General features: G+C 37.7%; 1 protein-coding gene across 1 annotated transcript in view; it reads left to right on the top strand.

The window, feature by feature from the left end:
* LOC103279137 (uncharacterized) overlaps positions 1 to 25,695 on the top strand; it is a 55,681-nt gene extending 29,986 nt beyond the window's left edge. The window contains exon 2 of the mRNA XM_062974841.1: positions 384 to 25,695. Within this exon, the coding sequence (XP_062830911.1) occupies positions 10,209 to 12,056 (1,848 nt within the window). The 5' untranslated portion in view covers positions 384 to 10,208 and the 3' untranslated portion in view covers positions 12,057 to 25,695. The remainder of the gene's footprint in view (positions 1 to 383) is intronic.
* Positions 25,696 to 27,697: the final 2,002 nt, after the last annotated feature.

Genomic DNA, 27,697 nt, shown 5'->3' with positions numbered 1-27,697 from the left:
TGTCAGTCCAGCAGATGAGTCATGGAATAAACATTCAAACACACCACACTGCAAACAATAGGGATATAATTCTTGCTAATTTTGTTCTCTAAGAAAATAATGAATTCTTTTCTCTGTTTCTTCCTACTGTTAAAATTTTTTCAAAAATTGTGTAGTTTTGAAAGGCTGTTTGCAGTTTGTGACTTTTCTGCAAAATTTGTATGTGGTATTTTTGTTCAGAAAACAGCATTTTCTGTGAAAAGTCCAAATTTTATATAGAATACTTTTCCAGCTGTGAAGATGTTTGTCAGCCCAGAATTCTTGTCATCAAGGTTTTTCAAGACTAAAGAAACATACTTTTGACCACTTTTTTGATTATTTTAAAATATTATTTCATTTCCCAGCAAAGTTCTCCTTATTAACAAAACAGAAAGCAGAAGTTATACGAGCCCACCTGGAATCTAAGATCATCTGGGGAGGCCCTGCTCTCAATCCCTCGTCTTTCACAGGCACGATTGGCAGCGATGAGAGACAGGACCTTTTCAGTGGTGGCCCCCAGGCTGTGGAACTCCCTCCCCAGTGACATCAGATCTGTGCCCTGCCTCATGGTCTTTAGGAAGAAACTAAAAACCTGTTTGTGGAATCATATGTGCAATGAAGAATTGACATTGGACTGGCCGTGGATCAACGCTTTCGGATTGTGTGATTTTAACTGTTTTATTTGAGATATCTGTTTTTAATTGGAATGTTTTAAATGCTATGGTTTTGACCATTTTTAACACTATGTTCGTAGTATGCTGTAAACCGCTTTGGGAGGAAGGTGGTATATAAATGTTTAAATAAATCTAAATCCATATTAAAAGTGAAAACCCGTATGTGTGTATGTGGCACGCATGTCCGCTCACACAGACAGCCTCTGGCCTCCACAAACAGACTACACTTCCCACTGCTCAAAAGCCAGCAAGTCACTACTTTGCACTGATATTGAGGTTACAGCGAGCACTATAAACATGTAGCCCAACCCCTGCCAATGTCCTCCCCAAACACTACAAACAACCACCAAGGAATGCTTTCATTTGGGGACAATTTCATCCTACATTTTGCTTTTTCTTCCACCACACGCAGGCATTCCTGGGTTCTCCATTGCTGTGGAATTTGCATGACCCCGCCTACTGCCCTTGCACCACACACAGGCATCCCAACATTCTCCATTGCTGTGGAATTTGCATGACCCCGCCTACTGCCCTTCCCTTTCAAATCTGTCTGCATAACAAACAGCAGAATTTAGCTGCAACTACACTTACTGGAGGAGTTTGGGACATTGAAGTTGTAGTTTACCCTGCATCAAGTCAGAGCATTGTGACTCCTACTGGGAAATTTATAGGAGTTGTACTTTACCAATGCCCACAACGCTATGAACCTAAACAATTATGGGTCTAGATCAAATTTGCCATGCATACCTGATATGTCCAGATTTCAGTACTGGTGGGTTTTGAGGGGAATTGGCCTGGACATTTGGGAGTAGTAGGTACTGGGATTTATAGTTCACCTGCAATGAATGAGCACTTCGAACCCCACCAATGATGCACCAGGACCAAACTTGCCACACACAGTCCCCATAAGCAATACAACGTATTGGACAAGTTGGGGAAAAGGGGAGTTATAGTTCACCTGCATCCAGAGAAACACTGATGCCCACCAACAATGGTCCAGGACCAAACTTCGCACAGAGAAGCCTCATAACCAACTGAACATACTACACGGGTTTGTGGGAATGGGCCTTGATTTTCGGAGTTGTAGTTCACCTGCATCCAAAGACCATTGACCCCAGCCAACGACGGATCTGGACCAAACTTGGCACACAGATTCAACATAGCCTGCTGTGCATACTGACAAATGATGTGGGACAATTGTCCCAGGACACTGCAAGTTGTAGTTGTTCACCTCCATCCAGAGACCACTCCAGCCACGTAATGACCACCCAACGACACATCTGGATCACACTTGGTACACAGATCCAAAATGGACAACTTTTCATACTGCCAGGGTTTCGGGAGGATTGACCCATAATTCGGGGAATTGTAGTTCACCCACTCCAAACACAATACATAACATTGAAAGACAAATAATACCATTCTCAAATGACCCGGGCACCACCAGGTCCCCAAGCTAGTAAATAAATAAATTATAGTTGCCCACAGATGCTGTTCCAGGGTTGGGTGACCAAGGTTGGAATGATAATAATGATTTTTCATTATGTTAGGCTGCAATCCTGGAATAAATTATCCATTAAAAGAACACATTCATTTGTTTTAATGTCATTAGATGTTTCTAGTATACATATTGTTCCCAACTAAAATTCAATCAGACAAGAGAAATACGTCATTTCCTTTACTTCTAAAATTAGCCTTTATTCTACTTTCTTAAAAAAGAAATTCTCACAAAAGAGAAAAAGTGAGGATCAAAAATCTGTAAATTAAGAGTACAAATTACTATAAACAATATATCTGCAAAAATATCTGAACAAAATTGATGTCTGTAGGATGTATGTATGAACATAGACAGACTGAATCTAATGTTTCTTTCGCCTCTAGTCAAACAATAAGTCACTATCTACAATAGTGGAATAACCCAAAAAATTAAATTTGCAGAGATTAGGTACCATTGCTTAATGTTTCACACCAAAGAAGATGAGGAAGTTTTCAAAGGTAAATGTACAGGGGAAAGATACTATGCTAAGTCAAAGTGAAATATATATTTTAATTGAGTCTGGGTAAATCTCAATGCAAATTCATTTGATTATCCATTTTGAGAGTTGTAAGGGACTGTGAGTAGAAAGGAAAGTGGCCAAATTAAATAATTTAATGCAATCCTGTTCTGTTGTCCAGTGGTATCAGACCCTTGTTTGAGGCTGAATGTTAGAGTACAACTGAGTGCAACAAGCCTGCCATGTTATCCACTGGTTTTAATTCCCCTTTGCATGGTGGTGAGAGTTGAAATAAAAAATACATCACTACAGTTAGCTGCCTTGAGTCCCTATAGCAGGAGAATAGTGGAATAAAAATAATTTAAGTTAGTAAATAAATAAAATAGTCCTCTATATCTGTGCCCCTTGCAGAGCCCAAAATCCATAGATGCTTAAGTACCCATATACAACATATAAATGAAATAGCTGACAATCTAGACATAAGTTGGAGCATGTTAGTTGGGCAACCATGGGCATTGCCAATCAATTGGGCAACTGTGGGCACTGCAAATTGGATGGAGAAGCAGTAAGAACCATGTCAACACATTCTTGGCTCTCCTTCATTGACACAACTCTTGCATCAAAGAGCAAGAGAAGAGGAATATCTGACCTGTGGTTGGTTGAATCTGGATGTGAAACTCTCAAATATACAACTATATATTCTTATTCCAGGTACACTGGCAAGACACTCTCCTCTCTAAACAACTGATTTGCACAAATCCACATAATCATCACTGCTAAATTAAGCTTAGGCACAGATGTGGCACAGAAGTTTATGATCACTGAATTTTAGAGTACAACATCTAGCTTGTAAATTGGATTCCTTTCATGATATTAGGAGTTAAACTGGGGAGTGCCAAGAGCCGAAACTACTCAGGCCAATGATATAATTAGTACAATTCATGGGTGATACATTTCAACATATCTTTGTGAAAACTGGGAACCACAGATAATATTGAACCCTAGATTTTGACTATACTTGGGCCAGAAGCATGTGAAATAGAGCACTAAAGGACCTAGAGAAGCCCAGAAACACGTCTGGAGAGGAACTCCTTTTTTTTTTTTTTTTTTTTTTGGAGCATGGGTAAGCAAAACCATGCAGAGTGTGTCCGTGGATAGTAGAGTTGTACTGTAAATGCACTGATCTTTAGCATTTTTACACAGATTGAATATTGAATCATTTTATTTTCAGCATTAGGGATTGAAGTGTATTTTTAACGTTAATAATTTTAGGTTTTAAATATTTTGACATTGCTTAGTTTTAAATGTGAAAAGAATGAAATTATTATGCAGAGAAGAAAATGCATTTGTGGTATACTGGTAAGCTTTCAGCTGTCATATTACATGTTAGAACTTGATAAATGGCTGTGAGGTAAAATGAGAAGGAAGAAAGTAGGATTCATTTGATTGCGTGTCACTCTGCTGGTAGCAATATTTCATCTTTTTATTTTAAAATCTCAACATTCAAGAATCATCTAATAAACTGTAATCCTGGCTCAAACTGTTACATTGGAGAATTCAGCTTTAATGGTAAAAAGACTCAAGCAGTCTAATAAACAATGAGATGGAATAAGATCAAACTTGTTAAAACTTTGATATATAGAAATAAAAGTTTTGCTGGGTAAAATTAATTCTAGTGAAATGGCTTCTTTATTGTGCTTTCGAACAAATAAAACTACATTATGGGAAATTCAAGGAAGCTATTTTAGGTCGATCTGGCTACGCTGAAAGAAATCAGATCTTATAATCTCTTTAGCTGTTCAGTTTTGATTCCAAATGTTTAGTTAATGCTTGGGGTTCATGGATATATATATTTAAAAGTCTCATAGGAGAAACCGGTCCTTACGTTATGAAACTCATGTGTTTGCAGAAGGAATGGGCAAGGTGTGTTGCTCCAAACATTGCGGAACTTCAATTCCCTTTAGCGTTTAGCCATCCAGGCAATAATGAGGCATGCTGGAAGTTCAACAACATCTGGAGGGTGAACAGAGACATCACACAGTGGAAGATATAGTCTTGGAACACTCAAAAGACATTTAGAAAGACATTACACTGTATAGTATTGTTGCAACTGAAGCATCAACTGATGAGATACAGTGCTGAAAAACTCTTAAGAGATTAAAAATAACAGGGGGTGCAGAAAGCCAAGCCATTTTCGAAGCTTAAATACTTATTTAGACGTTGAATAGCTCAATGCTTAGGCAAAATTCCCAACTGAACTATTAAAAAGGCCACAATTCCGTTTGTTCCAAATTAATGTTCCTACTATTAATGGCCTTTCCACTACTTTTACCATAATAACTTTTGGTCTTCTATTTAGTAATGTTCTATGAAAAAAATATGAAAAAAAGAGAGAGTTGAAATATTCTCACTAATTTGTGTCTTAAGATGCTTGCTTTCAGCCCCATTTAAAATAAGAATCTACCTGGCAAACCAAGTGATGCTAGTAAAATTAGCCATTTTTTACTTTCCCACAATGCCCTCAGTAAAAGATCATTTCATTGGCAGTGTGGTATTTATATAGCGATTAGACCGAGGTGAACATTGCTGCTCAAATGCCACAGCAACAGCTGCGATAGTGAGATATGACTATTTGGATCTAAAATCCCTACTTCCCAGCCATTATTTTTACATTTTAAATCCATCTTTACATTATAAATAGGAATTTAAGATGGTTAACAGAAACCACAGTCAAACTATTATACTGTTTCAAAAAGTCAAATGAAAAATATGCATCTTCACCCAGATAGTTAGCAACAATAGTACTAACTGGTTGCAATCCCAAGGGACTGTATCACAAATCTGGGAACAAGAGAGGAAAGTGTATCTTGGAAAGTGTGTCTGGCAGTGGTGCTATTCTCAAGAGGGTCTTACCATAAGATCTTAAAGTCTGGAAAGGTTCATGATACAACAGATGGTCCCTTAGACAGCCACTTTCTGTTGTGAAAAAAGGGAAATCCACTAATCCACACACACGTGACGTATTGGTTGTGAAGGAAGTATCAAGCCCACTCAGTATGTGTAGGCTTCCCATACAGTTATAACCTAACATTTAGGCAATGTATGTATGCAGAATAGGCACCTGGTGAGATAACAATTACTTTGACACAAAATAATAGGTTTCTTTCAATATTAACATTAGGTGGGTTCTCAGGAGTTCAACCCCCAAACCCCCATGGAAGACCATTAGTTTCAGGATGGACAGCAATTCATACCAATCCTGTAACATACAATGCTGTGGTATATCCTGCATGATAGTCCATTAATTCAAGGGGGAAAGTGATTGGGAGAGAACTATGTGTGGTTGTTTTTCTCCTGACTGGGCAGAATAGATTTATATATGATTTTGTTAATTTTCTAATGGCAATCCATTTTATTTAAAAGGAATGTAATGGACTTTATATAATAGATTGCTAATGTGACTTGGAATGATGAAGACAGAGAGTAAAGAAAAAAGATATTAAAGTTTGAGTTTTCACACTTTTTATATGTACTGTATATACTCGAATATAAGCTGAGGTATCTAATTTTGCCACAAAACCTGGGAAAACTTATTGACTCAAGTATAAGAAGGGGGTGGGAAATGCAGCAGCTACAGGTCAAATTCAAAAATAAAAATAGATATTAATAAAATTGCATTATTTGAGGCATCAGTGGGTTACATGTTTTTGAATATTTATATAAAACTGTAATTTAAGATAATAAGACTTTAATAAGATAAGACTGTCCAACTCTGAATACCTTTATACTCAAGTATAAGCCGACCTGAATAGAAGCCGGCCAGGACCCTCACTCGAGTATAAGCCGAGGGGAGCTTTTTCAGCCCGAAAAAAGGGCTGAAAAACTAGGCTTATATTCGAGTATATACAGTATGTACTATGGACAGATATTGGTTAAACAATCTGCTTTGTTTTCACTTTCTTTGATTTTATTGTGCTTTCTGTAGAATTTAACTCTATTTCATTTAACCAATGGCCTTTGGCTATTTAGTAAAGTTTTACTCTATTTTAATAAAGCTTTTATAAAATGAACACAGATTTTAATTCTTTTAATGCTTTAGAAGCCCTATAAATACCATTCATCAGTCATTTTATTACTTCTTTCCTATGAAATGAGTCATTTATTTTCCAGTTTAGAAGAATATGAGTCCAGAATATGAGTTTAGCATCTCACATCTGGAATTCCAAAATTTGAAATACTTCAAAATCCAAGACTGTTCATATGGGTGATGGAGATAGTGATGTCTTTTCTTTCTGACGGTTCAATATACACAAACAATATTACATGTACAGAACTAGACAGATAGATAGAAATACAGATAGATGTAGACACACACACATGTATTTTTAGTATGTACATATTAAAGATGTATATGTGACAAATGACTTCTGAATTTTAAATGGTCCCATACACAGAATAATGCAAGTATTCCAAAATTTGGACAAAAATCCAAAATCCAAAACACTTCTCATCCCAATAATTTTGAATAAGAGCTATTCAACTTTGTTGTTGTTTTATTGTTACCTGCCTGTCTCTACACATTGACGTGTGTGTATGTTGGTAGGGGTGGGGTGGACAAATAACACAATACATCACATCAATTAAACGAATATATAAAACCAATATATGTAAAATCCATCTATAAATATCTTAAAAACCACAGTTTAATAATAATCTTGATTGGTCTGCCAGAAGAAATTGGTCTTATACAATGAACTATGTATTATTCAGTGAACTCCTTCTATGATTGAATGACCATCATAGACTTCCTCACCCTCATATCTCCACCCATATTGGCTCCAAATCTGCCTATGGATATTTGAGAGAGATTTACAGACATAGGAGAAGGTACAGGAGGGCTGCAATGAGAAGGGAGTAGGACAATGTTATGCTACATGGACAAAGGTCTAGTCCTCGAATGTTCTATTTTTCAGACATCTGAAGGCAGTCTGTAACAATATTCACACAAGTCGAAGTAGCACACAGTACCAAAATGAGCCAGGTATGTTGATCTCCTACACTCGTTGGTTTCAGATTCACAATAGTGCTCGTAATAATGAGTTCAGGACAACAAACTTCATTTTATTGAAGGAGACAATCTTGTGGGAGAGGTATGTTCAAAGAAAGGCATTTAAAAAAAATACAGGATTGCTCAGAGAGATATGCAACCAACATCTCTCTCCAGCCAAAAAAGAATGCAGTACAATATCACTTGTGATTATTTTATCAGGCAGATGTTAGGGGAGAACATCAGAACACAGAAAAACAAAACAAGCCAATCTTAGGTCATGGAAATCATTCCTCTCTGTAGTTATTGATACAGAAATCTAAATAAAACATATTTTTCAAAGCTAAATCTTTATCACCTGTTTTTCAAAATTCAGGTACAGCTAGTTTTAAAATTCCATTGGCATGAATACTTGCCATGTTTTAACATGCGCTTATGCAAGTCCTTTCATAATTGTAGTAAGGAGGGTGCAATCAATATCTGACTGATGCCTATTGAAAATTTTTACTTATGCCAATGAACCTAGATTGCACCTTAGACAGACCAAGATGTATTAAAGTCACACATCAATCATGTGTCATTTTTGTAAAACCAGATTCAGAACAAGAATGCTTTTAGAATTTTGAGCAGTTAATTCCACAGCTGTAAAAAGAAAGAAACCCTGTTGGAAGCTATTTGTTTTTCGAGCTAATATTGAACGCACAATGCAGTGTACAATTGGCAGATGTGGAACAAAGTGAGCCACTAGGAACATATGGTGACAAAAGCCTGAAAGGTTCAGTAGATGTGTATCATTATAACTTTGAAAATGAAGGGAAAAACATTAAAACGAGCATGGACTTTTAGGTAGAGCCAGCAAAATGAAAGTAAATTCAAAGAGTGACTTGATGCTATCAAATCAGTGTCTTGACATGCCTGAAAAGTTGGATTTCAAACTGCACATATGCCAACCCAAACAGATGGTAATGTAATTGTACTGTCTGAAATATCTGTTGAGCAATTTTGTAGTGCAGTGGGCTTTATGGGAAAATGCTGCTGGAAGAATATATATTACAAAAGCATAAAATAAATCTATCACAATTTTACTTTTGCATTTTCAAAGTAAAAAAATGACTAGGCTTACAAGATATTTTTAATCCCAATTCTGGAATCTTAATAAAATATAAAATCATATAATCATAGTGTTGAAAGGGGCCACTAAGACCATTTAGTTCAATCAAGAGGGAAAATTAGGAATGGGGCTTATGAACTTGAAGCTGAATTAAGCACATGTTACAAAGCTTAAGGAAAAATGGGAAGCAGATCTCATTGATAACTCTTTTTCTAAGATAAGGGTTAGGATAATTTGATCCTCTGCATGTTGCTTGATTGTAACTCCCAAGATTCCTAAACATTGGTTATGCTACCTAGGGCTGCTGGATGTTGCAGTCCAACAACATCTGGAGGCCTGAAACATTTCTATCCCAAGCTTCTATGCCAGTTTGCTATCTCCATGTACCAAAGCCCTCTGTGTGCGTAGCAAGAAATAAATGAGTAGTAATAATGCCTACCTCCAAGAAAATCATCTGGATTTAGGGTTACAAGTTGTAAGGATGTTATGAGTTAATGGGGATTATTGATATGATTTTATTTATTTGTTTGTTAAGGGAAAAGGGAGTTATATATTAGCAAGGAAAAGCCTAGCATGGATACTAGCTGGAAGCAGCATTTGGTAGGTTGCCATGGTAACACAGCTTCCCTTGGGAGAAAAGGGGCGTGGCTAAGATGACAGTTGGAGCATATTCCCTTTTAAAAAAGTTCAGTTGCTGTGAGGGTTTAAAAAGGAGTGGCTGTTAGGGGTTTGAGAAGAAGAGTGGCTGTTAGGTTTTGGAAAGATTAGGAGCTGTGGAAATCAGCTAAGGACGGCAGCTTATTGTTCACGCAGGGGAAAGGCTGGTGATATAAGTTGACCAGGTGTTTTATTTACTGTTCGAAGAGAAGTTATTTAAGATATATCCATTCAAGATAGACCACATTGTAACTTAAGATCCTGAAACGTTTATATATTGGAACCATACGCTTATGTACAAATAAAGATTGAATTTTATTATTGTTCATAAAAATAAGTCTCCTTGCCTCTCCGTAAGCCTGTTACCTCACGTTGGTGGCAGTTACCGTACCTATCTATATAAGTTACCGTACTTTTCTATATAAGTTACCATCTTTACTCATTTAGACCCATCAGTTCTGTTATCCTTCCTTATCCACTAAATCATCCCTGTCATACATTCACACATCCTCCATCCCTCCCTCTCACACGCGCGCACATCTCCTGAAGGCAGCAGTGGGATTTAAAAAAAGATTTCCCCTGCCTGAGTTGAGTACCACAATTTGGGCTCACCTCAATTGGTGCCAAGCGGCGGGATACGTTTAACATCTCAAACTAAGTGCCTTGAGACCGCATAGTAAGAAATCGTGAGGTAAAATTTAAGAAAAATGGCTACTAGACTACAGAAGAAGTTAGCAGGAGAGGCTAGTGAATACCAAGGAGATAGTTCGGACTCTGAGCAAACCCCTGAGACAAGGGAAACCCTTAAATATAAAATTGAATTGAGAAAATTAGAATTGGAGGATAAACAAAGAGAAAGCGAGGATAAGCAAAGAGAAAGAGAAAGGGAGGATAAGCAAAGAGAAAGGGAGGATAAGCAAAGAGAGAGAGAATGGGAGGAAAAACGATGGGAAATGGAACAAGAGAAGGAATTGAAAAGAATGCAGCTAGAGAAGGATAAGGAAATAGAACTGAAACGATTGGAATTGGAAATAGAGAAATTGGCACTGTCTCAACCACACATTATTAACCAAGAAGGGAATGGTAGGACTGAAGCGTCTGATCTACTTCTGAAGAGATTCTCAAAGTTTAATAAAGATGATGATGTGGAGATGCAGCGGATTGAGCTCGCACCACTTTTGAAAATGTCATTGTGTCCAGGGGATTCTTGGTGCCTGATTGATTATAAGTGGTTCAAAAAGTGGCAGAGATATGTGGGTTTTGAAAGTTGGGACCTGTATTATGCAGGAAAACCTGATCACTACCCAGGACCCATTGACAACATGAAACATTTTGAAGATTCAGAAACTCAGACTTTAAAAAAGTATCGCATGGATAAAGTGGATTATGAGGTGATTCCTATTGAAGCCTGGAATAAGTTAGTCAATTGGTATGGCTGTACAGAGGGACAGAGACCAATTGAGAGGAAAGTTGTGGAATATGGCAAATATTTCAAATACTGTAGAGTGGAAGTTTATCCTTCAGAGTTGAAGCCATCTCAAAACAATGACTCTACTGATCATATAAGCTCTTATTTTGACCCAGTAGAAGATTCTGCTGAAGATGGAGGAATCGTAAATCTCCAAAAGAAATTATCTGAGTCACAGCTTGAGACTCATTGCGTGGCTGAGGTAAATGAGTCACCAGTGGCTGAGATCCCTGTTCAACACCGTGGTGACACAGGAATAGAGCAAGCTGAGGTAATGGGGGATTTAGAAGTGCCAGCCATTGATGAAGATGATTTGCTTGAGCACTCTAAAGAGATGAATGTTGGTATAAGGAGTCAGAAGTTGGAGGAAGATGGCAGTTGTTCAGGACAGACTTTACAGTCCAGTACTACAAAGGGCAGAAGTCTGGATGCCTCTTCACAGTCTTCAACTGACTCTATCTGCTCAGTAGTTACCGCTTTGGTCACCACAAGTACAGAGCATGGTCAGCAGGTGTGGCCAGAGGAAAATTTACCTCAGGAAAACACCAAATTTAATCCGGTTAAGTTGCTGTGTGCAGGAGAGCCTAAAGGACCGGTGGAAACCTGGAAGGAGGACAGAGCAGTGACCGGTACCTCAAAGAACACCATTGTTAGAGGAAAGAAGATGGACATCTTGAGCCTGTGGGTCATCGCCAATCGCAGCGAACCAAGAAACAAGCGGAGATTGGTTTGCAACGGAGTGAGTTCTGAGGACCACTATGCAACAGAGATTGGTACTTTTAACCATCAGCAGCTTACTTTCAATATTCTACAAAAATGTTTGGACAATGTTTCGCAGGACTTCTTAAATGACTCTTGGAAGTTTTGCAAAAGACTTTTTGGGACAGAGGGAATTCATTGTGTTGCTGGGAAGGATGAGTGTGGTTGTCCCCAACAACACGTTAACCTCTGGAATGCTCCGCAGAGTGAAACGTCGAGGAACTGTACTAACTGGGCTGGAGAGGAAGATTTCTATGAGTTGGACAAAGTGTCTAAAGATGTTTTAGTCCAGTGTATAAATAAAGACTTGGGGGATAACCCAGAATAAGAATTAAACTGTTAGAAATATGATTTATGGAAAATGTATTTTTAAAATGTCTTTTGATTTGAGGTTGTGTATCTTAACACTGGGAGATGACCAATGGATTTAAGGTGTATGTTGAATAGTAACTATCTCATAACTGAATGGTGAGATATGAATATGCTATGCGTATATGCAACAGTGAAGGTTTGTATTTTATGAATTATGTATTGTGTTTAACTCCATGTTTTTATTTCAGGAATACTGTTGTGTATGTATATATGTATTTATTAATTATTTTTGCCCATTCTAGGCATAGAAAAGGCAAAAATAATCTTTCTTAGGGGGGAGGTGTAAGGATGTTATGAGTTAATGGGGATTATTGATATGATTTTATTTATTTGTTTGTTAAGGGAAAAGGGAGTTATATATTAGCAAGGAAAAGCCTAGCATGGATACTAGCTGGAAGCAGCATTTAGTAGGTTGCCATGGTAACACAGCTTCCCTTGGGAGAAAAGGGGCGTGGCTAAGATGACAGTTGGAGCATATTCCCTTTTAAAAAAAGTTCAGTTGCTGTGAGGGTTTAAAAAGGAGTGGTTGTTAGGGGTTTGAGAAGAAGAGTGGCTGTTAGGTTTTGGAAAGATTAGGAGCTGTGGAAATCAGCTAAGGACGGCAGCTTATTGTTCACGCAGGGGAAAAGCTGGGAATATAAGTTGACCAGGTGTTTTATTTACTGTTCGAAGAGAAGTTATTTAAGATATATCCATTCAAGATAGACCACATTGTAACTTAAGATCCTGAAACGTTTATGTATTGGAACCATACGCTTATGTACAAATAAAGATTGAATTTTTTTATTGTTCATAAAGATAAGTCTCCTTGCCTCTCTGTAAGCCTGTTACCTCACGTTGGTGGCAGTTACTGTACCTATCTATATAAGTTACCGTACTTTTCTATATAAGTTACCATCTTTACTCATTTAGACCCATCAGTTCTGTTATCCTTCCTTATCCACTAAATCATCCCTGTCATACATTCACACATCCTCCATCCCTCCCTCTCACACGCGCGCACATCTCCTGAATTGGAGGCAGCAGTGGGATTTTAAAAAAGATTTCCCCTGCCTGAGTTGAGTACCACAATTTGAGCTCTCCTCAATTGGTGGCAGCGGTGGGATCAAAAGGATTCCATCCCTGTCACACATCTGTACACAGGTCATATGTGTCATCTGTGGCAGGATGTTATTAAGGATTTAAACTTTTAGAAGACATTCTTTTAAAAAGACCATATTGCAGACAGGGAGCACAGCGAGGTGTTGTAGACTGAAGGAAATCTATGGATTTATAGTAGACACTGCCAAACCTCTGTCAGCCAGATAAATCAATAAGTAAGCTGAACCAAGGGAACCAAACTGCACAAAACTCAAAATAAAAAATCAAGCTGCACAAAACTCAATACATAGGATTTTGTAACTTATCATGAGAAAAAATAAAAACAAAAACAGTTGAGTCATGTTCAGGAATTGGTTCTCCATACATTGATGCTTGACAGGTATGCCCTGACCGTAACAATTCTACTTAAGAGACTACAAGCTCACACTCTCCTATATTTTACTGATGAAAACTGGGATACATGTGGCCAAGCGACGTCAGAATGTGATAAAGATGGCGAAGGTTCTTAATGAGCAAGAACTCACAAACTAGAAGATGCTACAGCCGTTTGCTTTTGCCTGAGTCTACCGGGAAGGGCAAAGGTCGCCTTCATCTTTTCCCTCTTTCCTGCGGAATTAGTTTGCACTAATAGAAGGAAGCAGAGCACAAAAGGGGGAAAGTAGAGGAAGTGAGGAAAAATGGAACATTTAAAAAGGAGCTAAAATGGGATGTTGGAATAAATAAATAAATAAATAAATAGTCTGCTAGCTCCCATTACACCCTGGAAAAGCACTTCTGGGGTGGCTCCATGGCAAAACTGCCAAAAAACAAACAAACAAACAAACCCTGCTGCCACCAAAAAATAGCCCCTGGTAAAAGACAGAAGACTTTTTTTCCATCAAAATCTACAGGGACAGCCAGCTGCCTGATGCTCTGCCCAGTAGGGTGAGGTAGGAGGAAAGCCAGGATGGTGTGGGACAGGTCCTCACACTCCTTGTGTGGGTGCTACAACAATCACTGCAATCTGCTGCATTCCGCGGCGATTCTGGTGGTGTGTGTGAGGAGGTCCATTGACTGTCACTCACAATTTGCTTGCAAATGATAATTTCTCCACTGGTGAGTTACACTAGAATCTCTCATGTTCCTCAACACATATTGGCTGGGAAATTCTAGAAGTTGTAGTCCAAAAAAATCACTCTTTCCATCTTTTCTTTTTTTCAGGTAAGCATGTATGTAGTTGCATTGCGAAGGTAAAACACTTTGCATCTGCATTTCTCTCCCATTCTTTCTCTTGCAGTGTTGTCAGCTATTTAAAGATAATTTCCTGGAAGTAGATTGAAAGGATTTCAATTTTTAACAAATTTAAAAACAAACTCTGGTGTCACTTTTGAAGCTATTATGTCAAAAATGAAAGTGGCTGTTATTTGATCTATCAGTGAAAGAGAACTGGACAAAACAGGGAGGGAGGTATCTTTAACCCATTTTACACAGTGTCTGAAAGACTTGACAAGTCTGCTCCATACAATTGAAGCCTTCTGTCCAATCCAAACATCATAGACTGTTGTGGCAGAAGAAGTTAGAGGTACATATAACAGCTTAAAAGTTGACATGGGGTACAATTCTCTTTCAAAACAGTGAAGTTTTTAAATCTTCCTCATTATTCTCTAAAACTGCAAACTGATACAATAATAACAATACACATTGGATGCTTACTTTTAGATCTGTGCCGACAAGGCTGGATGAAGCAGTTTTCCACCCGCTTATCATAGCACCTTCTCTGCTCCCTAAAAATGTTGCTCAGAGAGTTGGGGAACCCCCTGCAGAACTGAGATTCTATTCATGGGAAGCCAGTCTTGAATTCAACCAAACATTTTTATCAGGCACAGTTGAAACTTCTTTTGCTAGTATATGAAACACTCCTTACAAGTTTATAATTTTAATTATTCCTATTATAGTAATTATGATAGTATAGTATTATCGTAGGAGTTCTTTTATCGTAAAAAAGAGAACTCTACCACACTGCTCTGCTTATTCATAATTAATCCTCACTATGCTCAGTAGGATTTAGTCACAGATCTTTTATTAAACACAACATTGATTAATAAATTCTGTTTATTAGAAATGCTGGTCATTACCTATAAAGCCCTAAATGGTTCAGGCCCAGGCTATTTGACTAATTGCATTTCCTCCTATAAACCAACCTTGACACGGCGATCAGCAGAGGAGGCCCTGGTCTCGGTCCCACCCTCACCCCAAGCACGGCGGGTGGATATGAGAGAGAAGCCCTTCTCCGTGATCGCTCCCCACTTCTTGAACTCCTTCCTTAAAGAAATAAAGATATCCCCTTCCCTTCTCTCCTTCAAAAAAACAACTGAAAACTTACTTTTTCTCATTAGCATATGGAGAGAAGGAGGATTAGATGATGATGTAACATTACTATACCTCTGATTGAGAACTGTTAATGTATTTGGGTTTTGCAGACCCTGTTAGCCCAGTTAACATCACTGGCCACATAATCAACTTGTAAATTGATGTCTGAGGTTCATGTTTTAAGTTAGATATAATTTATCTGATAGCTTATGTTTTATTTAACTTTAGTGTCATGTTATAATGTGTTTTTATATGTTAGGTGATTTTGTGTAATGTTTGTATGTGTTGTTGTATTGAAGCACTGAGCATTTGCCTTTTGTTTGTTATAATCCGCACTGAGTTCCCTTGGAGAGGTGGGCTGGAATATAAATAAAGTTTTATTATTATTACTATTATTATTGTTGATATTTTTAAAAAAGGATTGTATGCCAAGATAATAAATTAGACCCGTTCCTTCCTTCCTTCCATTACTACCCCCCATTATTTTTCATGATATCAATTTCTATTGATAAAAGTTTAATTGTTATGTTAAATGATTTTGCCACAGTGAAATCTGGATGCTCATTTCCTGCTGAACCATAAGTCCTCACCAGCTGTACAAGTTCATTCCACTGTCTGATGCAATAAAAAGAAGAAACATGCAGGGTAAATCAAAAGTATATGAGGATTGATCTACAATGCGATATAATGCAGTTTTGGAATGCAGAATAACAGTATTAAACTGGATTATATATAGTTCAGTTCAATGCAGTTACTCTGCATTCTGATACTGCATTATATTGCAGTGTATATCCAGCCTGAGTTGTATTTGAAGACTGTGGATCAATTCAAATAGAACAGTTCAAGTGCTCCAACTTGTCTTCAAGACAATTAGGCAAATTACACGGTCTCATAGTCTTGCTTTTCTTTGCATCCTTAATAGCATCATTGGCTTCCTCGTCTGATCAAACCATAGCTAATTGTTGTTGAGAAATCTTTGGTTCATTCAAACCATAATTTCTCATCACAGCAAGAAAATCAAGGAGGGAATGGGAGGGGAGAGTTGGGAGCTCAGATTCATTTTCAAGTAAAAATTCTGAAGTCCTGTAGCAAAGGTCTTGAAATTGCTATAAACAGTGAGTTCCTGGTAAGCTCCTGGACAGCAGATTCAGTACATTATCCATCACCTTCTCCAGTCATGGCATCATATCTTCTCCAGTCATGGCATCATTCAGTACATTATTCATCACCTTCTCCAGTCATGGCATCATACTATTATATTTCCGAAACTGCTCTGTATTTGTGCATTGGCACAAATAAATTTAATGACAAGCCCTTTCCTTTTGTAGTCACTGTAGGGACCTCATCACATGGATGAGGTCCAGTGGCATGATTCACTAGCCACTATGGCAAATTATGGGGACAGTGCGGGTGGCAATGGGGCAATCCCAGTGCTCCAGCCACCAGCTAATGCTTCCCAATCCCATGTGGGGAGGTGTTGCAGCTCCTCCAAAGCCCCATTGCTTCTTATGGAACATGGGGTGGCTTGTGTATTGGCAGTGGAAGCTGCCACCCATGCTGTCAGCCCACGGAGCCCCATCAGAAGTTGCCTTACATCATTTGATGGGTCACATGGGGCTCCATGGGTGAACTAGGGCAAAGCATCTTAGGACACTTTAATTGCCCCATGTGATAAGGCTGTAGGTATCAGGCAGCAACAACTGTACTGTTTTGGGGATCAACAAAGACCTTGTCTATTAGTATCTACTGCATGTTTCAGGCATCAGCATCTATTGCTGTGAACAAATTCAGTGGATTAAGAAGGCAGAAATGCTATAAAAATAAACCCACTTCCTGTGTTGAAGTTTACAGGATCAATCTCACTAGCCTTGAAACATCTGCACCAGGATCCTCATAGAACAAAGCTGGCATAAATGTAAAGAGATCTAATTGATTCACAGCATGAAAGAGTAAGTAAAGTCTATGCTAATCAACTGAAATGTCTCTCCATAGATACAGCGGTGACTGCACACTCACAATTGTCATTGATGATATTAATAAAAGGGAACCATGTTGAAATATGCTTAATTCTGTCTGGTTGGATTCTGAGAGATATGCCATATATTGCAAATCTATTTAGTACATGTACTAGTAGAATACAGGCAATCTAACTTGTGCCCATATGCCTACAAAACATACACTAGATGCTGATTGTATCAGGAAATCAATTTTTAGAGACTTAACAGGCTCCCTAACATGCATCTATAGAAGTAATGCAATTTGACACCACTTTAGCTGTCATGGCTCAATATAAATCTTGGGATTTATAGTCTTACAACATCTTTAGCCTTCTCTGCTAAAATGTGTTGGTACTTCACTAATCTATAAATCCCAAGATTCCATAGCATGGAGCCATGATAGTTAAGATAGTGTCAAACTGCATTAATTCTACAGTGTAGTGCCATCCTCACTTTCAGATGTTCCTAAAACTGACTTTCACATATTAAATATAGAGGAAAACACTATGGGAAATGAGTTGGCGAAGGTTTTCATAGCTGGAATCACTGGGTTGCTGTGAGTTTTCCGGACTGTATGGGAAATATCTCTTTCTGTGTTATTACCCTTTGCAGGTTTTTAAATTGAGGCTGAATGGCCATCTGTAAGGAGTGCTTTCTTTGTTTATTGGTAGGCAGTTGGACTGTATAACTCTTGTGGTCTATTCCAACTTTTGATTCTTTACTTTTGCTTCAGAGGTTGCTGGAAAATTTTGCTCATAATGAATTTTCTTGCCAGTCTTGCCAATGTTTATAAACTCTAGTCATGTTTTCTTCATACATATAACACACAAAATAGGATTCCATTATCTTCAATTGCAAATGTTTTCCAATATTAGAAACATAAAATAGTAATATCAGATAGTGCTGTTTTTTTTTCTTTTTGCCCTGTTAGCTCAAATTTAGAAACAGAAAGAAACCAATGAATTCTTGTCAATTTGTGCATTTCCTATGAAAACAAAGAAAACAAGGATTCACAGACAAAGGTAAAGGTAAAGGTTTTCCCCTGACATTAAGTCTAGCTGTGTCCGGTTGGTGTTCATCTCCATTTCTAAGCCAAAGAGCCGGCGTTGTCCATAGACACCTCCAAGGACATGTGGCTGCCATGACTGCATGGAGTGCTGTTACCTTCCTGCCAGAGCGGTACCTATTTATCTACTCATACTTGCATGTTTTCGAAATGTAAGGTTGGCAGAAGCTGTGGCTATCAGCGGGAGCTCACCCCACTCCACGGATTTGAACCACTGAACTTTCTGTCAGCAAGTTCAGCAGCTCAGTGGTTTAACTCGCTGTGCAACCGGGGGCTCCATTCACAGACTATTTCTGAAAACTCTGAAAAATGTTGTTTATGTATTAGGCATTAATTTGCATTTTAATATCTTAAAAGGGAATTAAACTAAAATTAAATTAAAAGGGAATTAATAGGGAAGCTTAAACTAGGAATGAAGTAATTTTAACCAGTTTGAAAATATAAACTTCTCCTCCTACCCTGCTAATTCATTTTCAAGTGAACAGAATTGTATGGAGTTTACTTCAAATTAATTTCTGTGTTGATTGCAAGCCTGACCTTATTCATACAGGAGAATAAACTGGCCTTGGAGTCTAGATATCACTGTGAAGGTCTGGGCTGAGCATTAACACTGTAATCAACAAGTGCTTCAGTCTCAGGGACAGTAAAATTCATAAAGCAACAGAAGTTGGAAGACTAAATGGTGAATTTTCTGAAGAGAAGCATTGTTTAAGTGAAATAATGATTAAGTGGGAGAGAAATGATGTTTTTCTTGAACAAAACAATTTACTGAAACTCACCGTAAATGGAAATGCCAACAGGCAATTTGTTTTGATTTGAAGAGTTTCCATGTCCAAAGATTTATGTATGTGTGGGTAGGGTATATAATGTTTATATGTGTTTTATTTTTCATCTTGAAATCATTCTTAGAACTTAAGAATAAATCTCTTACAAGCGTTCTGTATTAACATCATATTATTAACCTCTGTTTGACAGGTACAAGGCATGTGCTACAAAGCAGAGAAAGAACAGAAAGAAATGAAGGGAAGGATTGTCAATTTTCTGACAGATGCTTATTAAGTGTTTGTTGTACAATATATATCATCATCACACAAGTAACAAACAGATTTTAACAAGTCCAGGGATTCAAATATTTTGTGCATGTTATGAAGGATGTCTTACTTACATATGGAGGAAAGCATACATCATAATAGCTTTAGAAATGATCAAGTCTAAAGTGAAATGCATGAGCATAACTTGTAAGACAGTCACTGAGAATTCTAACCTGTGCCATTTGTCTGGTTCTTGATAGTGCCATGTAGATCTCACTTGATATTTTTAACATGTCTCATTCAGTTTGACAGAAACGAAATTCCTAAGGAGTAGAAAATGCTGGTAAAATATAGTGCAGCATATCTGAAGAATGTGCTATGCATATTTTAACAACTTAAATTACCACTGGAATAGGTAACCCACAGAAAGAATCTTCATAGTTCCCATATAGCAGTACCATTACACACCCTCCAGCTGTCCCAGTTGGTAGAGATCATCTCAATTCATCCTCTATCATCTCACCTTTTCAGCTGCTTTTAAAATATCCATGTTTCTTTTTCCTTTCCTTTTTCCTCCTTCACCGCCATCATACTTCATTCTTCAAAAAAAGTTGAAAGTGTCAAAGTATTTTGCACTTAATTAATTCAGTTGAAGTGTCATAGAGGAAGGTGTGGACTCTTAACTTTCTGAGTAGGTTCAGGTTAAACAAAATAGCTACAACCTCTCCTAGCTTGTGTTTTCTTCCTCATTAAAAACGTTCACTCCCTTGACCACACTCTGATGTTATTTGACCATGTGTTTTCTAGCTCCATCTGTGCAATGATGGAACATATAGCATTTAGGAGCTCTGAAACATAACAGAACACAAGTAGCACCACATGGGCCAAAACTGGAATGTAGTGATTCCCGGCTACTCTGAAAATGGCCATAATGATCTAGCATCAGGAATTTATATAAGAAGAATACAGGATGGAAGAGGAAGGATTTCTGGGGTTAATGAAATTATCTGAGACATAAAGAAAAATAAAAAGAAGGGCAAGAAATAGTTTTGTCTCCTCATTTTGGCCTGAGAGTTCTGGAAGGTATATATAAAGAGATAGGGTCTTTCAGATAGTTTGGACCTAAACTGGACATTATGGGTCATGACCAGCACTTTGAATTGTGTTCTGGAAATGAGCCAGTAACCAATTCTGCTGTTTTAAGAAGGAAGTTCTCTGTACCTGACCTCGATCAGTCTTCTGGCCATAGCATTCTGGACCCGCTGTAGTTTCTGAAAAATTTCTAAAGACCTATGTAGAGTGCATTACAGAGATCCAAATGGAATACAATCAAAGAATGTGTCATGGTGGCCACCAGATTTTATAATGTCTCAAGAAATGAGTGCAACTGGCATACCAGTTGTAGTGGTGGTAATGCATTCCTGGGCACTGCTGAAACCTGGCCATTCAGGCTCAGAGCAGAGTCTGGGAAAACATCCAACCTATGGACCTAAGATTTCAAAGGGAGGGTAACCTCACCTAGCACAGACAGAATCCCTGTTTCTGATCTGCCTTTCAACTGACCAGCAGCATGTTCTTCAAAAGCAGAATATTGCCTCTGAGTATTAATGAACCAAAAGACAGGAGCACTTGAAATCACAGTTCAGTGCTATGAACTGTTTTTTTACAGCCATGGATACTTTAAGGCCATGGAAATGGAATAACCCAAGTTCTAATGAACTGGGACTTAATTCTTTGAGGCTTTCACTTTCAAAAGATATAAACCTTTTGCATTGGACAACAACTGACAAGCTTTATCTATATAGCATTTAAATTGTTTTTTTAAAAAAATAGATGTAACAGTATAGAAATTTCTTGACAAATTAAATGTTCTCTGCTTACCAAAGGATCAGTTCGCTTTGCAGAGACAGCTGGATTTCAAGGAAGGTTGTTGGTAATGTAGTTAAAATTTTATTACCTGCCTTTTACTGCCCTTTGTTGCTGGTTAAAATCATACAATCATATAGTTGGAAAAGACCACAAGGATCATCCAATACAATCCCCCCCCCAGCCATAAAGAAACACACAAAGCACTCCCTACAGGGTCAAGAAGGAGTGACTTCTGCTTGCACTGAAAACTTTCAATACCAACTTAACTACCAATAGAGTAACATCTGGGACAGAATGTAGGACTGTGACACTATTATCTTCACTTACCTTCTCTGTATATTTGTTTTTGTCTGATGAAGAAGCCAGTTAAACTTTAAAAGCTTATATGATGCATTTTCAGCATTTTGGTTGGCCAATAAAGGTAGCTCTCTTTTGTGGAGTTTATATTTTATTGTATTTTCCAGTTTTAACAGTGCTACTATGGTGGCTTTCAAGGTGATGGATGTAATGGTCATGCTAAGGTTGATGGGGAGTTATACTACTTTAACGTCTCTACATGAGCAACCCTATTCTTGATGATGAAGGAGCTCATTGTCATAATGCACTGTTGAAAGACTTCTGAAAAATGCTGATTTAGACAAGCTTTACTGTACACATTGATTTAGATAAAAGGTTTCATTAACCACATATTCATTGCATTGAAATGTGTGGCACATTTTACCAGATATCAGTGCAGATTCCATTACTTGGATGACATGTATATCAATCACCCTAATACTGCGGCATTTCATATTCAGAGAACTTTTAAAACATTCAATTAATTTTCAAAACTCCAGAGATTATGGTGGCAAGGTAAGTGAGAGATGTGACTTGACAACTGAATACTGGAGCCTAAGGATTCAGCAATATGCTGAATCACTTTTTAATTAAGATAAACAGGGTAAAAGTCCACACAGAATCTTTGAAAGGTTACTTCTTTGGACTTTAACTTCCAGAATCCTCCAGCCAACATCACTGCTACAAAAAATTCATTGTAAGTGATGAATATTTTTTCCATAAAGAAGCACATCACAGTTTCAAACTTCCAACATCAAACTGCTTATTCAGCTTTCAAAGGCTGTGAGGATGAAGAGTTATCAGAATTCCATTCATTTCTCTGCATGTAGCTCAAAGCACAACTTTATTGTATTCAAATCTAATAAAAAAAGTTCAGTGAAGATTTTTCCTATGAAAGTTATGTATTATATGACAGTCAGATAGGCATCTGCTATGGATTGGAGTGAGCCCCCAGTGGCGCAGCATGTTAAAGCATTGAGATGCTTAACTTGTGGACCAAAAGGTTACAGGTTCGAGTGAGCACTCACTGTTAGCCCCAGCTTCTGCCCACCTAGCAGTTTGAAAACATGCAAATGTGAGCAGATCAATAGGTACTGCTCCGGTGGGAAGGTAACGGTACTCCATGCAGTCATGCCGGCCACTTGACCTTGGAGGTGTCTACGGACAATGCCGGCCCTTCAACTTAGAAATGGAGATGAGCACCATCCCCCAGAGTCAGACATGAGTGGACTTAATGTCAGGGAGACACCTTTACTTTTACTATGGATTGGAGTGCCACTTTTGGCACTAGGCAACCCTGTCACTACATGTTATGATTTGGGTTGATCAAGTGATATTTATTTATTTCCAATATTTCTACCCCGCCCTTCTCCCTGAGGGGACTCATAGAGGGGATATACATAGAATCATAGATTGATAGAATCATTGAGTTGGAAAAGACCACATCGAATATCAAGTCCAACCCCCTGCCATGCAGGAAAAGCACAACCAAAGCACCCCAAACAGATAGCCATCCAGCCTCTGTTTGAAAGCCTCCAAAGAAGGAACTTCCACAACACTCGGAGTCAGAGAGTTCCACTTACTAATGGTTGCTTTTGGGGACATCTCTGGGATTTTTCTTTGTTGTTTCAGGGTGACTCATCCAATAGTATTTTAGAACAAGAACTGTTCCCTGGGGACTTATTTTTCAACTGAGAAATTGTTTTTTATTGAAGTTGATTACTGGGCATTTTAGGAAGTCAATGGGAACCTGGCGTACCAAGGGCTCACAAGATTCACCCAATGCTGCATCTGACCGATTAGTAGCATGATTCCCAATATAGAATTTAATATAAAATTGCCCTCTGAGTGATTTACCAAAAAAAATATTTTCAAGATATTTTGAAAAATGTTTTAAAAATATTTTCAAGGAAGTACAATTTCAAAATTACTAAAACAGAAAACTAACTTCTTCTAGTCACTGCTAGGCTAATTAGCCAATAATCTCAACCCTGATCTTTCTATATAGATATGCTAAATGTTGATCTAATATGATATATGCTATGTCATACAGCTTCATTTTCCCTTAGCTATGATTCCCTTTCCTGGAATATTAGTAGAATCAACTCTTCTAGAGTTATGAAACATAGGTAACAAGCAACTACTTAATGCCTTACGCTGAATATGTCCTTACATTTACATTGGTACCGTGAGAAATTCCTTATACTGGTGAAAATCCACCATACTATCAATATCTTTAAGATATTAGCCCTGTGCACATGTTGATCAGGGAAATATGATAGTTGCAGTGACATAGAGAAATCTGCCTCAATTTGGGCACTCAGTTGGATTTTTACCTGAATACAAACTTCCCACTCTGAAAATAAGCAAGGTTTCCTCCCTGTTATGTTCACATACTTTAGGGACTTGTTCCCCAAATTGTCTTGAAGAGCTAAGAATATTTAAACTGCATATATATAATGGCCTGATTACACTGAATCTTGGGAGATGGGCAAAACTCCTCCTTGAAAGTATTGGCAGAAAACTTAAAGAGAATTCAGAGTTGTTCTCAATAAGAGAAAGAAATGTACTTTACAAAGATAGTAATGACTGGCCTGTGGATCTCTGTCAGAATTGCCCACCAGCAGTGACTTCTGATGTGGACATTATATTCTTCCTCAGAATGTGAAATTGCCCAAGATACTTATTTTAGTTTTTGAAATTAAGTGAAATTTCAGAGAGAATAGGCAATGCTGAGGATGCATTCAAAGGAACAATAAGGTACCCACCAGCCTACATTCTGCATGAGATTGGTCTAATGAAGCATCCTTGGCTATTCTGAGTAATTTTACTTTCTATCCCTTTGCTCACAGAGAAGTCAAAAGAATAATCAACCAACAGGCTGTCTGCTTTTCATTAAAATAATGGTTTTCTTGGTCAGTTAATAAATTTTCAACCTGTAATTTTATATTCTGTCACAAAGATTTTAATGAAATAAAAAGTCAGTGGTAGGATCGGGGACGAGAGGAGATAAGTATTTGCATTTGTGTCTGTAATCTTCATTTTTTTTCTGCAGATACCGAATCTGGGAATGTAAGCCTTAATTCTGGAATATTTTCCACAGCAGTATTCTTTGCAATATGTTTAATTGTATAACCACAATGAAATAAAAAAGAAGCATTAATGTTAGTGTTAGCACTAGTACAAGATAGCCGACCCCACCTAATAATAGGAAAGTCTGCTAATGTTAGCAGGAATCACTGTGGGTTGTTGTGATGTTGCTGATGAATAAAAAAGTGATGGAAAAATGTACTCCTGCTGCTTACTGGTTGGAAGGCACAAAATTTTCTTGATAATGGATGTTGGACAGAGAAATCCTAGCTGTCTATGCATCCAGTTTTTGAGCAGAATGTCTGGAGCAAATCAGGAAAAATGACAGGGGATAGAAATGATATTTTCAGGACTGTTTATTTATATTTATTTCTACTGTAGGGAAATTAGAAATATATTTCCCATATCTTTAGTCACAATAGTAAAATGTCACTTATTTAATGCAGGTAAGAAAAGAAATGATATCTTAGGGATACAGGTGGGAATAGGGGAGGAAGACTCATGACTTCTCCATTTGGCCATCCCATGCCAAACATTGCAAAACTGGACAGTGTTTTCCTTTTTCAAACCTTCATAAATGAGACATTGATACAGATTACTGTGACCTAAAGGGTAAACATTCTATGACAATGTCTCATAAACAGTTGTAAACTGCTTCCCCAAATTTTATCCAGTTCACGTGTACACTTTTTAGAAAATTTACCAAAATAAACAAAAACTTTTAAGACAAAGAAAAAGGCCCAAAAAATTTATTTCTTTTTGCCACTGCAATACTTTTTTGTCCTAGTAATTGTTAAGAGATAAAGATAAATGCTTTTGGCAAACTGTGATGCAGGAAAACAGAAATGAAGGGGTTCATTGGTCATCTTCTCACTTAGGAGATAGAGGAATTCTCATTGAGTCAGGACACAGAAGTTTTCAATATCGCCTCCGTATCTATGGGGAATATATTTTAAGACCCTTCTCCTTTGTGGATGTCTGGAACCATGAATAATAGTGAACTCTATATTTTAACTTTACCTGAGCCAGAAGCATGTCATAGAATCACACTGGAGGACCTAGAGGGGTCTACAAATATTTCTGATGTATGGGTATTTAATTTGTGGATAAAGGAGTCATATTCTACACCAGTGGTTCTCAATCTTTGGCTCCCCAGATGTTTTGGCCTACAACTCCCAGAAATCCCAGCCAGTTTACCAGCTGTTAGGATTTTTGGGAGTTGAAGACCAAAACTTCTGGGGACCCACAGGTTGAGAACCACTGCTCTACACAGTCAATTTACTGAAATTCTCAATGGGATTAGAAAACCATGACTCACTCAATGCAAGTTTTTTTCTTATAATCTGAATCAGATTAACAATTTGATGCATGGATTCAGTGTCCATGTCTTTTGATGTTCATTATTAGGTTACCATGCCATTAGTTCTGATGTTTGTCAATAAGGCTTGCACCAACCAGTACAAGACACATGCAGAAATACACACAGCATGGTTTGCAAGACTGCCCTTCTGTGCAGCAAAGCAACACAATGTGTTTCTTTGAGAAAAATTCACAATAGAATTTAATTTTCCCACTTCAGTCCTCATGTCTGCTTTTTGTAAATATTTTCTGTCTTCAGTCATGAAAAAGGGCATCTCTTTGATATTTTGGGGACTGAAAATGTAAGACATAAAAAACGAATGGTAAGGTGTAACTACAGGTATCTCCACAGTTTCAGAAGATAATTCAAAGGTCAGTTAGATATGAATCAGTATTGAGCAGATTCCTTTGCAGATTCTGTAAAGGAAATATTTTTCCACTGACATCAACATCTTCTTTATGTGTCATTAAAAAGTTACTGACCTTGAGATGTCATGCTGACTTCTCTTAAGGTGCAAATATTTCTAAGATAGGCAATGTATTGTCAACATTAATGTTATTTTAAAGCCAGTATTCCAGCTAAATTTCTTATAGAGCTTGTCCATTCAGTTAGACTTTTGAATCTGAAATTGTCACAGTTTCAGGCAATCAGTGGTTATTACTCTCCAGTCACATGGATGTATTTCAGATTCAAGATATATACTTTCTTCCCTTGCATCCTAATCTCCTTGTTGCTACAAGAATGAATTTTTATGCGCTGCCGAACTTGCAAAGTGGACAGACGTTGTGTCATGGATCAACACCATCAACACAATTCTGTCACTTCAAGCAGTTCACTGCTATTTCCCCCCAACCTATTTTCTTTCTTCTTACTTTTGTAAGCTTCACAGTCATGCTCTCCTAGACAATTCATATTCTATTTAAGTTCGAAAAATAAGCTGCAGGGGAAAAAAATCATGTGATATCTGCAACTACACTTCATCAAGCTATACAACTTTGCTTCACAACTTTTGCTAGTATGAGAGTTAATAGTCTTGATGAAAATGATAATGTTGAGTGCTTTGAAATTCCTATGTTTTTATCATACCTTTCCTCGAAAGAACAAAGGGCAGTGTACATAATCTTCCTTATTTTAACCTCAGAAAGTGAAGTAGGTTATATTGACTCACCCACAAGTTACCAAGTCAGCAATGTTGCTAAGCAAATTAACCAAAAGGAACACTGTAGAAAGAAAATGCTATTTTTCCTATTTGTACTTTTTTTTCTCCTTGGTACTTTTTTGCTCTGGGAAGGACTGTAATGGTCATTGGAAATCATATAGCCCTGAAGATGTTCTTGGACTCCATGTCTAAGGAGACCAAACCATCACAGCCTACAGCAAAGAATGCTGGAAATTGTG

Source organism: Anolis carolinensis, chromosome 3 (assembly GCF_035594765.1).
Source record: "Anolis carolinensis isolate JA03-04 chromosome 3, rAnoCar3.1.pri, whole genome shotgun sequence".
Taxonomy (NCBI): Eukaryota; Metazoa; Chordata; class Lepidosauria; order Squamata; family Dactyloidae; genus Anolis; species Anolis carolinensis.
This window is presented reverse-complemented; position numbering and strand designations above follow the sequence as displayed.